This window comes from Atractosteus spatula, chromosome 2, assembly GCF_055471065.1.
Source record: "Atractosteus spatula isolate fAtrSpa1 chromosome 2, fAtrSpa1.hap1, whole genome shotgun sequence".
NCBI lineage: Eukaryota > Metazoa > Chordata > Actinopteri > Semionotiformes > Lepisosteidae > Atractosteus > Atractosteus spatula.
In genome coordinates this window covers 15,627,222-15,639,843 of record NC_142707.1, presented here as the reverse complement: position 1 = coordinate 15,639,843, position 12,622 = coordinate 15,627,222, and the positions used below count along the sequence as shown (strand labels likewise).

General features: G+C 39.3%; 1 protein-coding gene across 6 annotated transcripts in view; it reads left to right on the top strand.

Annotated features, from left to right (window-relative positions):
• Window positions 1-12,622, top strand: part of tet3 (tet methylcytosine dioxygenase 3) — an 86,810-nt gene that overhangs the window by 56,453 nt on the left and 17,735 nt on the right. For all 6 annotated transcript variants that reach the window (XM_088933301.1, XM_088933309.1, XM_088933291.1 and 3 more), the window contains 3 exons: window positions 2,892-2,982; window positions 6,550-6,643; window positions 11,170-11,378. In XM_088933301.1, the coding sequence (XP_088789427.1) occupies window positions 2,892-2,982; window positions 6,550-6,643; window positions 11,170-11,378 (394 nt within the window). The remainder of the gene's footprint in view (window positions 1-2,891; window positions 2,983-6,549; window positions 6,644-11,169; window positions 11,379-12,622) is intronic.

Below are 12,622 nucleotides of genomic sequence, written 5' to 3'. Positions count from 1 at the left end.
AACAACTCATAGGAAACTAGATAGATGCTTTCTAGAACCCATTCTTAGCTATGGGAAAGTGTGACTGGTGTTCTTATTTGTGGTGCCATCCTTCACCTTATGTGTGGCAGCAATAGTTTGCACTACAATAAATTGCCCTTTCCTTACTTTTTTAGGATTTAATTGGGCTATTTAGAGTACTTGTTTCTACTCTTGACAGACAGGCAAATAGATGAAGGAGGAGCAAAGTTGTAGACATAAGATAATTCACTGATTTATTATATATATTGTTTGTTAAAAAGATACACCTCACTGTTTGTCACAAATGCATCCCCTATTTTTATTGGTCTTTCTTTCACCTTAACAAGTAAAAGTTAGGGTCTTTGAAATGGACTAATTTAGCACATAAGTTCTTAATAACTATCTTTGCAAATGTAAACAGACAGATATGCAGGGAGATGCAGAACCTAAAATGGAACATTTCACTCTCTACATTGCACCTGCTTACACAACTCTGACCAGACATTCTGCCTGTTCTGTCTGTAGGTATTAGAATAAAGCCAGTTCTTTAACAAGCTTATAGTGGAGCATACAGGACAGAGCAGTGGCTAAGGAGAAGCCCCCCCCCCCCCCTTTGTGCCAGTCGACTAGGAGCCAGACATGTCTATAGACAAACATGTTCATCATTGATTAGCTGCCATCAGCCCCACTGCTGCTGGCTGATGAGTCTGCAGCAAGCAGCCCCCGATAGTCATGATACAGTACTCTACAAACAGTCCAGCCAAGCTGAGAGAGAGGGAAAGAAAAACAGGAAGAGGGAAAAAGGGAAGGAAATAGATTAAAAGGCAAGAAAAAATGCCAGTTTTCTTAATTCAGTGTAAAAATAAGAACAGGACTTAATATTTTAATTCATACCGTCTGATACTCTGAGAGAGGAAGTGTATAATTAAATTAGGTTCCTGCCTCTCCTGCCTCAAACTAGAGTTGTTTTACAACAAGCCATTGTGTATTACAGGAAAAAAAGGTTTAGTTGAATGCATCAACCATAGCATTCCCTTTAAAAGCCACATGTTCCATTTCATTATGTGTCATTATATTCTGTCTCAATTTTCAAAGCCCAATTAAAATCTCACTAAGCTATTCAAACCTTTCACTCTCACAATATGTTCAATTCTATTCTTTCAACCTGTTCCTTCCTCTCTTTTAACCCACAGACATGAATAAAATTCCCATTGTAGTATAAATGTTAGCCCTGTTTCAGGCTATAGCAGCTGCAGGCTTACATTCAGTAATTTTGCTTAGATGTGCAGATAAAATATTTAAAATATATTATAACAGGAAAACTTTGAACCCCAGCACTCTTGCGACTTATTTCTGAAGACTTCCTAAATTATCTGGGTTTTCTCCACTTCTCAGTCCAGCTTTTTTTCATCCTCTCGCTAGATTCCTAAAATACATTTGTCTGGATGATAGTTTCATCTCCTTCTCTGCCGAGTAAAAACCCTCCTCCCATCACTAAGTGTGTTTATTTGTTGGGTATTGATCTGTGCCTGTGTGGCTTGGATCCATCTAACCCCTGCCACACCTCAGCTGGGTTCATGCCAGATGGCACCAACCAAGCCCACGGTGACTTTCTGCCAAGGAAAGTTCTGTTTAGCTCCTGATGCCAGCTGTAAAACTGGTTACCAGTTCTTGGCAGGGCTTTGAAACCAGCTGTAATTAATTGGAGTCAGTCAAGTGGTCTCCAGAAAAACAAACTGTTCTGACCAAGAGTCTCAAAGTGACACCAAGAAGTGTTTTTATTCTTCCTTTGAAATGCAATATAACCTGTAAAGCTGAATAAACAGGTATTACTGAAAACTGCTGCATAGAAGCTCAATACAGTCTCATTATAGCATCTAGTTTATGCTTCCTGATCTGGAGGTGTAGGCAAAAACTCTTTTATATTTATAGAAACAGAATAACTATGCTGCATTGCATTCTCAAGAGCCATTGTACATACTATATATATACCCATTTTTCAGATTTCAGTGTAGTAACTCACGATTGCTTGTAGAAAATAAAGGGCTTGACTTTTTTTTGTGGATAAGTTATTTTTGTGGACACCAGAACACCAGAACCCCCAGAACATTCCTGGCAATTCAGACAAATACTTTGCTCTGTTATTCCCTCCTCTGTCTCATTCACAATTACCCATGGTGCACTGCTCAACCTGTTTGGAAAGCACACCTCACTAATTTCAAGTGACCTGAAGAAATGAAAACACAGACTTTCTACACGCTTGTCATTAGTCATGGGCAAAAGTCTAACTTTTGTTTTATGTACTGATTTACCACAGAGCATCTGATCTGCCCATGTTAGCTTTTTGGTCGGTAAACGACTGGAAAAGAGAAAGATCATAGTTATTGCTTTAGGGGCTTGGCCCTTTAAACTCAGGCTGGATTTAAGATTAATCCCTCAGGGCAGTCTTTGAGTAAACCATTTCTGCTGTAGAATGAAATTAAGCTGCTATGGCATTCATAAACCAAACCTGACTGAACTAAACCCAAAGCTGAACTGGAATTTTCTCAAACATATTTCCAAGACCAAACTTACTAAATAAGTACTGTAAAATGTATAAGGAAAGGTTTAGTATTGAGCCTTGTGACTTTAATCTGCATGTTGGTGTCAAGGTTTGGATCTGCTTTGAGAAGTGAATGTGGTATGAGTGATCAAGTGTAAGAATGGTTACAAACTAGTCAATATGTCTTGCTTGGTTGCTAGCAAGACACTGATTCACGGCCATCATCAAGATTCGTCTCAAGGAATTGCAGTGAATCCCAGTTTCCATGTCATGGTTTGAAACTTTTCATCCAAATGCCTTCAGCTCTTTACTCTGTGTCTGAAATGGTTTCTCTCTTCCTGTCCTACAGAGCAGATTATAGAGAAGGACGAGGGGCCATACTACACCCACCTGGGATCTGGGCCTAATGTGGCCTCCATTCGTGAGCTGATGGAGAGCAGGTGAGGGAGCAAAAGGATGGTAAAAGAGCTATGAAGGAAATGAGGCCATTCTGCCCATCTTACTATAGTAGTAGGTTTAATAAAAAAACAATGGACAGTTTATAACAATATATTACAATTTAACAATATTTAAAGAAGTGGCTTATTGGTTTTTGCATAAATGACATAATTATCAGCATAGGTCCTTGCAGTATATGATGATACATGTGACACTGAGTAAGAATTAATTGTAGTTTTCAATCCTGGGATTTTAACACCTTTGCACAGAAGTCAGGGGGTGGAATAAGAATCACTCATATTAAAAACAATAAGAGTCCATTAGCCCATTTGATAATAGCTAATGGATCTGAGGGATTTGCACATAGGAGTTTGTGTAAAGAACCTCTCAGCCATATCCCAATACCTGTCACTGAGTTCCTGCAGATGTGCTTTTTACATTTGCTTCTCATAATCATGCAGTGTTTCCATTCGTAAATTCAAATATGTCACTTCTTTAATCTTGTACGAAAAACACTGTGGCAGTGCTTAAAGAGACAAATGTGGTTCTTCGGGCTTGTAAACTGAGATAATGCAGACAAAGCAAAGGAGCACACTGTGCTCCAGTCTCCAGGGAATTAATGACCCAGAATTGCGTTAAGTAAAGAACAACAACATCAGCACAAATGTCTTCAAAGTGAGAAGGCAGATATCAGCCTATAAGTAGAGCTACGGCACACCAGTGTGATGGGAGTAGAAGAGAACAACACATTTTAATTTCTGATGCCCCTGGCCCATATGTGCTTGACTTAAATTGACGACATTTTTAGTGCGGTTATTGTTTTCATTATGCTTTGTTGACAAAGTCAAAATAATTATTGATTTGAAGGCACTTTCATTATGTCTGAAAGCCAATGCAACTTTTAATAAATAGAAAATGACTGAACGCAATATAGCAACATTTCACCAGTTAAATATATAGAACTACTGATTGTGCACAGATATTTAATGGGATTGTGATTTGCACAACATAAGAATGGGGTAATGTCAACAGGTCATCTTTTTTAACAAGCTGCTAGTGGGAGGGATGATTTTCTGTGAGGGATCTTTTATTCTTTTAATTGTGTAAAAGTGACGTAATGACAAAACCTTTTGCTGGCCTTTGCGTGACCTGCAAATAACCTCTAACCTAAAGGGTCAATCTCTGCTGCTAGAGGCTTGGCGCTCTGTCCAGCATGGTCCACTCTCCAATTTAATTGACAGATAAGGACACGGCCATTATTGATAAACTGTCAAAAGCTTAATGAACTATAAAAATACATTTTTGTTTAATCTTATCTCAGTCATGGACTCAACTGCTGTATCCATCATTAAAAGCAATTAGAGATAAGCAAAATGATGCACCTCAAAGCACCATGGCATGCTGTAAAAACGATCACACACAATCATTCTTTCTTACACAGGCAGCGTTTGTTTAAAAATAAATTAGGAGCAAAACAACTGTGCAATCTGAAATGCTTTTTCAACTCGCACATTTTACTGCTACAATACAAAGAGACCGGTAATATTGCTAGATCAACGTAAGTAGATCTCTTTGTCAGGATTGCTAGAAGGGGACCTGTATTGGCCTACAAATGCTGATAATCTTTCTTTGCTTTGTATCAATACAGCGGGGAGAATTGTAATGTATAAATCATATATTTGTGTAATCAGTAAAGGCTAGTGGAAAAAAAAGGTTTTGGGGGATCTAAGTTATAGAACACATAAGGTACAGTATATAATCCTCCAGAGACACCTCCTAGCAACTTGCTATTCCCTTTTAAAAAGGGAATGAAAAGCATTCCCTTTTACGAGTATTGCTGGTCTTTTCCAAGGAAAAAACAGGCAAAAATCCACCCAAAGATCTCCATCCCAACATATTGAAAAGGTGTTTACGCTATGCCAGGTGGAGCAATACTGCTGGATGAGCTTTTAACTCACAAGTACTCCCCTCCCCCTATCCCACAAAGCATGCTGCCTGAATTTAAAGTGACTGTTTGCAGATGGGAGGCAAGATGACTGACAAAAGGCTGCAAGTACCCAGTCACCCACAAATATTGGCAGGGGCATGGGAACAGGCCACTGTCTGCCAGCACTAGGTCAAGAGGGGTGTGTGGGTGTGAGTATGGTAGCAGATTTTTAGGGAGGAGTTGATTAGTGGCTTGTAAATTCCTAACTTATTAGATCTACATGTTTGTATAACTTCACACTGCTAAGTTGAGAGGACCTATCCCAGGTCATCAAATGAATTCTGTAATCCCTTGATCAACTGCCTCATTTAGCTGTCTGCATTATTACAGGAAGGATAAAAAGGGTCAATGCTGTTTTCTGACCCGTCGGCCCAAAACTAAAATATTTTATTCAGTAGTTTATTAAACACTAATGTATTTATTCTGAGAACTTTATTCTTGCAAATATCTAATGTTAATGGTACCTACTTCCAATATAATGTTAGCAATAGCACTTTAATACTCTCTTCTAGTGCTTTCTTGAAGGATTAATAACATAAAAAAAGACTTAACCTTGAAGAGCCTGTTTCTAAAAGAGCAGATGGAATTTACAGATCCATTTTTAGGTGTGGTGCAAAAGTGAAATTCCTACACTTACTCAAGTTTACACAGTAATGCAAAGCTATGATAGTCTCTTCAGATATTAGGTAATATAACACTACAAATTGTAAACTGATAACGCTGGCAAAGTTCATAATAAAATATTTTTAAATCTCTTCAGTGATATTAAGGTAATATGGAAAATTGTTATTTTTATATTTGGCACTGGTGCTTAGGGGCTTTCTGGTGATTCTTAGTTGAACTTTACCTCAGATACATATCTCAGTGTTGTAGAAGATAGTTTTTCTCGTTCAGTTTTAATGATCTCAGATGAAAATGTGTCACTTCTAGATTTACAGAATAGATCTCTAAGATCTCTAATGATTGTTTTTTATCCAGGATTTTAAAAATACATGCTTAGACTCACACATTTCACTCAGAGTTTGCTGTCTACAAGTATAGCTTAACACCATTATAATTCCTCCCTGTGATCGTCTGTGTACAGTAGTTGCTTTTTCAGTGAGTCTGTTAGTTGAGTCCTGCGCTGATCCTTAGTGGTTACAGGATTTTAAGCTTCTATTCATTTATTTTGTGACTGCTAGTCTTTTTTGGTTTTAATTGTAAGGGACCCTGGACCACTTATGCCTTTTTCTTAATGGGAATACTTGTGACACTATTGAAAATCAAATAATAGCAAATATTCCACTTCTAATTTAAGTTGTTCTCATGGTTTCTCAGGGTGTAATCCAGGCCATACCTCTATAAGTTCACTCCCTCCTTATCATATTTGCTAGAAAGTATTTCTTTACTAGCTGGCATTAAGGTGTTGATTCAAGACTGGCATAATTCCTGATGCTAGATTTCTCAGGGCAACAGAAAACATGCCTTCTGGTTTCTGTGCAGCTGTACAAAGTGAATGACAGGATATACTGCTCTGATCAAGGGTGTTATTTGTGATGAAAGGCACTGGGGAGAATTAGGTCTTGTTCTGCTGTGTTACCAGGTATGGGGAGAAGGGTGAAGCAGTCCGCATTGAGAAGGTGATCTACACAGGCAAGGAAGGCAAAAGCTCTCAGGGATGTCCCATCGCCAAATGGGTAAGTGTCACCTTGTTTGTGGATCTGTTATTCAGATGTCTGCCATACTGGTACTGCACATCCACAGTCCTACTGGTAATAACAAAGTGTAATCGGTACGCTTTGCTAACACAAATTGTCAGATGGCTTGCCTTAAAATTGCAGAACAATAGTGCGCATAGGTCAAAACCTATTAATTATTAAAGACAAACGAAAAACGTAAGCTGCAGAAGCTTAAAACAAAAAACGGCTGATCATTGTTTATATAATGGAAACCACATTGTGTTCCTGTAGGACAGAACTCAATGTTTCATTAATCATTGCAGAGAAAATTTAACATACTTTTCAGTGCGTAAGATTTGAGCCTACGTAAGCCGACGTAAGATTTGAGCCTTAGAACTGTATCTTATTGTAAATGTTTGGTAAGTTTTATTCTTTCAAGGGTTATTGTTACGACTTGATAGAAGAGTATTAAGTTTGAACTGGATACATACACATTTCAGTGTAAATCTAAACCCCTTCTAGACAGATTTTCTGCATTATTTTTTTTAATAATAGTGGAAGTCTCTTCTGTTTTTGAAAGAGTGATATAAGTCAACATTACAGAATAATTTAGGAACAGTCTTTATGCCACTATGAACATTTTGTACTATAAGTAGGTCTGAATTAAAGATGCTCACTTACATAAAAGAGATTTTAAAAATAATTTTGCAGCCTAGTTCTTGTTTTTGACTCTTTTGAAAATCATGTTTTTCATAACTTACTGGGTAACTTAAGTTACTGGGTGACATATTTCCAGTTAATGTACACCTTATTACTAAGACTAATTAGTACTAATTAGAAGTATTGAGCTGTACATTATTTTTATCTAAATTAAGACCTTACATTTATCAAGCCAAGAAGCATAGAATGCTTTAGTCTATACATGTTATTTTTTTTTTCCAAATGCCAGTTTTGGAAAATGTGGGAGCAGTGGCAGATTAGGGCTATCTGAAATTGCTGGGGTTTCTACTCTCACTGCAAATTTTGTTCCACACTTTAACTGGAGCATATTTCATTCATATATTTTCAGTGAATCACCTGTAAAGCTGCTACAGACTGAGCCCCCCACTTGGCATTGTGTTGCTTAGCAACATGCAAAAGCCATCACTGCTACTAATATAGGTTAAAAATAGGATGGATTAACTACAAATAATTAGGGGCAGTGAGGAGGTGGGCAGATGCTAAGACTGAGCCTTACAAACAAAAAGTGGTTTGGACATGTTATTAGTTGTACATGTTCCTACTATTATAAAACAACACATTTAATTAATTTATTTTTTTGGTTGCCACTTTTCCAACATTCTAAGGCTCACTTATTCATGTCTGACAGTACACCAGTTAGAAAACACCGATTTAGTGAGCAAGACTGCTTGCAATATTGAGAATATTTCTGATCTTTCTCCTCCTCTGAATAACCAATGTGTCATGAGGCAGTTCCTTCCGGGCCCTATGCGGACGACGCGATCCGGAATAGTGTAGATACACGAGGGAGAAAGTCATGCAGGAAAGGGTCAGGATACAGGGGGGCGTGTCCAAGGTGAGCAGGTGTCCTGGGGAAGTGAGTCCGGGCAAACAAACAAAGCCAAAGTCCAAACGGGGAATCCAAATGGGATAGTAGAGTCCAAAGCCAGGAGATCCATCCAAGGGTTAAAACCATGAGCCGGGTCGGAACCGGCGGGGCAGGGGATCAGGAACAGAAAGTTAAAACCATACTGAGCCAGACGTAGCAGGACCCCGGGCTCTCACGATGCGGAAATCAATGAGGAACCAGGAGTGAAGTCCGCGTCTGGCTTTTAAGGGGGAGCGGGAATAGGGAACAGGTGCAGACAATGGGAGAAAACAAGGAGGGGCTGGAGCACCCTTAAGAGGAGGGGTAGCGATCGTGACACAATGGCCAAGCATGCATAACAGTCTGAGAATATATTTCTTTGCCTCATTACCAATCTGGGCATGAAACTTTGTAACAATTTTGTCAGCTTATAATTGATGAGTGTTGATAAGATAATTGAAAGTTATTACAGTAATTTAGACATTACTGGTAGCCAGTATGGTTCATAATATATCTGCTCTGTAGAAAATTAACTTTCAAACGAAGGCTCGAATGGAGGTATTACATATAAGTATCACACTTCTATGTTACTCACTTCCACATTCAACTCTCCAACACATCTTCGCTGCTGCTGCGGCTCCCTGGCTCATTCCTCTTAAAAGTGGAGTTCAGATGGCCTCATCCTCGCAAACAGTCATTCTCAGCAAGGCTAATTAATAATAATAATTAATAATTATTGCTTACACTTCTATAGCGCTTTTCTGGACACTTCACTCAAAGCGCTTTACAGGTAATGGGGACTCCCCTCCACCACCACCAATGTGCAGCCCTAACCTGGATGATGTGATGGCAGCCATAGTGCGCCAGAACGCTCACCACACATCAGCTATCAGTGAGGAGGAGAGCAGAGTAATGAAGCCAATTCATAGATGGGGATTATTAGGAGGCCATGATTGGTAAGGACCAATGGAAAATTTGGCCAGGACGCTGGGGTTACACCCCTACTCTTTTCATGAAACGCCCTGGGATTTTTAACGACCACAGAGAGTCAGGACCTCGGTTTTACATCTCGTCCGAAGGACAGCGCCTGTTTACAATATAGTGTCCCAGACGCTATACTGGGGCATTGGGACCCACATAGACCATAGGATGAGCGCCCCCTGCTGGCCCCACTAACACCTCTTCCAGCAGCAACCTTAGTTTTTCCCAGGAAGTCTCCCATCCAGGTACTGACCAGGCTTACACCTGCTTAGCTTCAGTGGGTTGCCAGTTGTGAGTTGCAGAATGATATGGCTGCTGGGACTAAAATACCAGACTAATATTGTGGAACTAATACATACCATAAATTACATACCATTTCATATCATACCTTAAATTAGGGATTGTCTGAACCCTGGAGACCTGGTTAGTCATTTATACTAAGAGAGCAAATCAGTTAAGAAGCATAAACTGTAGACAGTTTCCAACTGCAGACCTTTTCTGCAAAATTTGTATAAGTCGTTACTCTTATATGTTAATATACTCAACATTTAAGGAAAAAGAGAAGAGAAATTTAACAGACAGATTTAGAGTTTAATGATATGTACAGCACCATGAAAAATGTCTTGTTACAGTACATTTGGTCCATAAACAAAATTTTACAATACCTAACATTAAAAAATATAGAAACCTGCTGAAGCAGAATTTTATGTAAAAAACATTTTACGAAATAAATAATTTAACATTGAACTTCATATACCTCAATTCCTGTTTTGAGCTTGCATACATGAATAGGTGATGGTGATGGTGAGATGCTGAATTTCTTATTAGATGAGTAAGGGTAGGACGGTACTGGAGAAAGGGCAACACGTATGTAAATAAACAGCGGAGCAATGCACACAATACCATGCAGTGGAACACACTGACAAGCCCACACTGGAAGACTATAAAACACACGGCACCTCAGCTTTTTTCCTACATGAATAGGTCACACTCGCTTACTCTACGCGAATTGTGAATTGAAACTTCCGCATTTCAGATAAATTTAATTCATGAGACTTTTTAAATAAGGTCAGATTGACATCAGCCAAGTATACTTAACCCCAGGGACTGTCTGTATACCCAATTGCAATTTAGAATATATCAGGCCGTGGTATAAAAACCATATGCTCAGAAGGATTTCTATAATGCTTCAGTGCAAATCCCAAAGAAATGCATTGTAGCCTTCTAAGCCACAAAAGATGCATTCCTCAAGTACAAGAAGCTGAGGTGTTTATACTGATACATTCTGATACAGTTTCTGTGGATGCCCTAAAACATCTGTGCAGAAACACTGTAGGTGGCAGGCAACATTGGGTAAAAGCTGTGTCATAAATCTACAGGTAACACTATTCCACTGCCATAAACATAATCTCAGATCCTTCGTCCTTGTTTGTTACATCTTGTTTAGCTACCTCTGACTAGGTTTAGGTGCAAATAAGTAATGTATTATAATTGGTAAACATGATATACAAATTGATAGCTAATTAGATTAATTTGTGTACAATATAATTGTTGGTGGAAGCTTACCAAACCACCAAGGTGTGTTCTCAGCCATAGTTCATCTAGAATATTAAAAAGTGGACTTTGTGGTTCTGCAAGACTAGGCCTGCAGAATTATGCTGGAACTGGTAGTCTGAATGACACATGACCAGGTTCTAGTAATGACTGAATTGTGCTGGGCCACAATGCCTAACAAAAGCAGGTTACTGATAAACACAGTAATGGTTCTGTGACTGAGGCTGATCAGTAAAACACCTTATGACTGAATGACTTATTGATTTTGCCATAGCTATAGAAGCAGACCTTATGCATCAATGATTGCCTAATATAAATCTACGGTAATGATGTGGAACGATCTTAGAATTAAATGACTGTTCTGTGACAGCAGTACTTGTGCCAGGTGACAGATTGACGACATTGTTCATTGGGGATTCAGGTGATCCGGCGTGCCAGCGAGGCGGAGAAGCTCCTGTGCTTGGTGCGAAAGCGGGCAGGCCACCATTGTGCCCATGCCGTCGTCATCATCCTCATCCTGGCCTGGGAGGGTGTGCCCCGCGAGCTGGGAGACAAGCTATACCGCGAGATCAGCGAGACTCTCACCAAGTACGGCAACCCTACCAGCCGGCGCTGCGGACTCAATGATGAGTGAGTAAAAACCTCGCCCCAGAAATCAAAGAAAGATATGGTAACCTGAAACACAAGTGAAATCACGGCAGAGCACAGCAAGGTGCGTAAGCTTGAGAAAGCCATATGACCTATGAAAATAAATGAAGGTAATCTTTCATAAGTACACCTAAAGATTCAATAATCAACTCTTCCTGCATCTGTAAATAAACTGCAAAAGAGATTCATCTAGTGTCAGATTTGGACAAAAAGCATACCAGATGGACAATTAAAGGTAATTCACTTTTAATTTAATCCTGTCATCAAATCAGGTAAGGAAGTGACAGACCCAAACCCACAGAAACTCTTAATAGGAATTGTTGTCACAGCTGGACATCCTCCACATCCTAATCTAAAAGACAAGGATGGACTGAAGAAGGCCAGTAAACAACATTTTTTCTTAAATCTAACAGGATTGATCATGCTGTGTTCTGTTGAGTGCCTTAACTAGTAAAGGCACTTTCCCAAGCACAGGTTGAGGTCTATGATCATGGGAACAGGCCAGGCTCACAATACCAGCCAGCTGTGACTGGAGTTTACCAAATGGCGGCGTACAATTGCCTGAGGTTCACCAAGGGTAGGATGAGATTAGCTGGCCAAGGATATCCTGGTTATCAGCAACACAGCAACCCCTTTGATCTGTGTGTGTACTTGCGGGCATCTGGTAAGGGATGTGCCTCTTCTTTGTTTGGCACTGAACCTATGGTACTGGTGTACCAGTAAGATGGGTGGTACAAAATAGGCTGCCACTCCCTCATTGTCCCTAGTGTGTGATTGTGGGTTATGTAGCTGCAAGCTGAGATGTGAAAAACTCACATGAGTGACGATAACAAAGATGGGTTGAACAAAAAAACAGCTGTAAATTCTAATTTTAAAAATGCTAATGTCGTACAGCCTACTCTTAAAACTCTATGTTGGTTTGTGTTCAGTTTTTATTTTTTGTATGTTTCCAGCCCGTTAACAAGACCACCACACAGAACTACTGTGTTAAAGGAAGGTTCCACCAACCTGGTATCTTAAACAAGGGCACTTTCTAATTTAATTTCTGCAGTGGAGAGTGTATTCTTTAACTTAGCATGTAATGTGTCCTGACTGTATTGCTGTCTGAATGAAAAGGGCTAATACATCATTAAAAACATTGTAATTTATTAATTATTTATGAGTTCTGGTGAATACCTGTACGCACACAACCCTCTCTGTAACCAATAACCTAACAATTAAAAGTG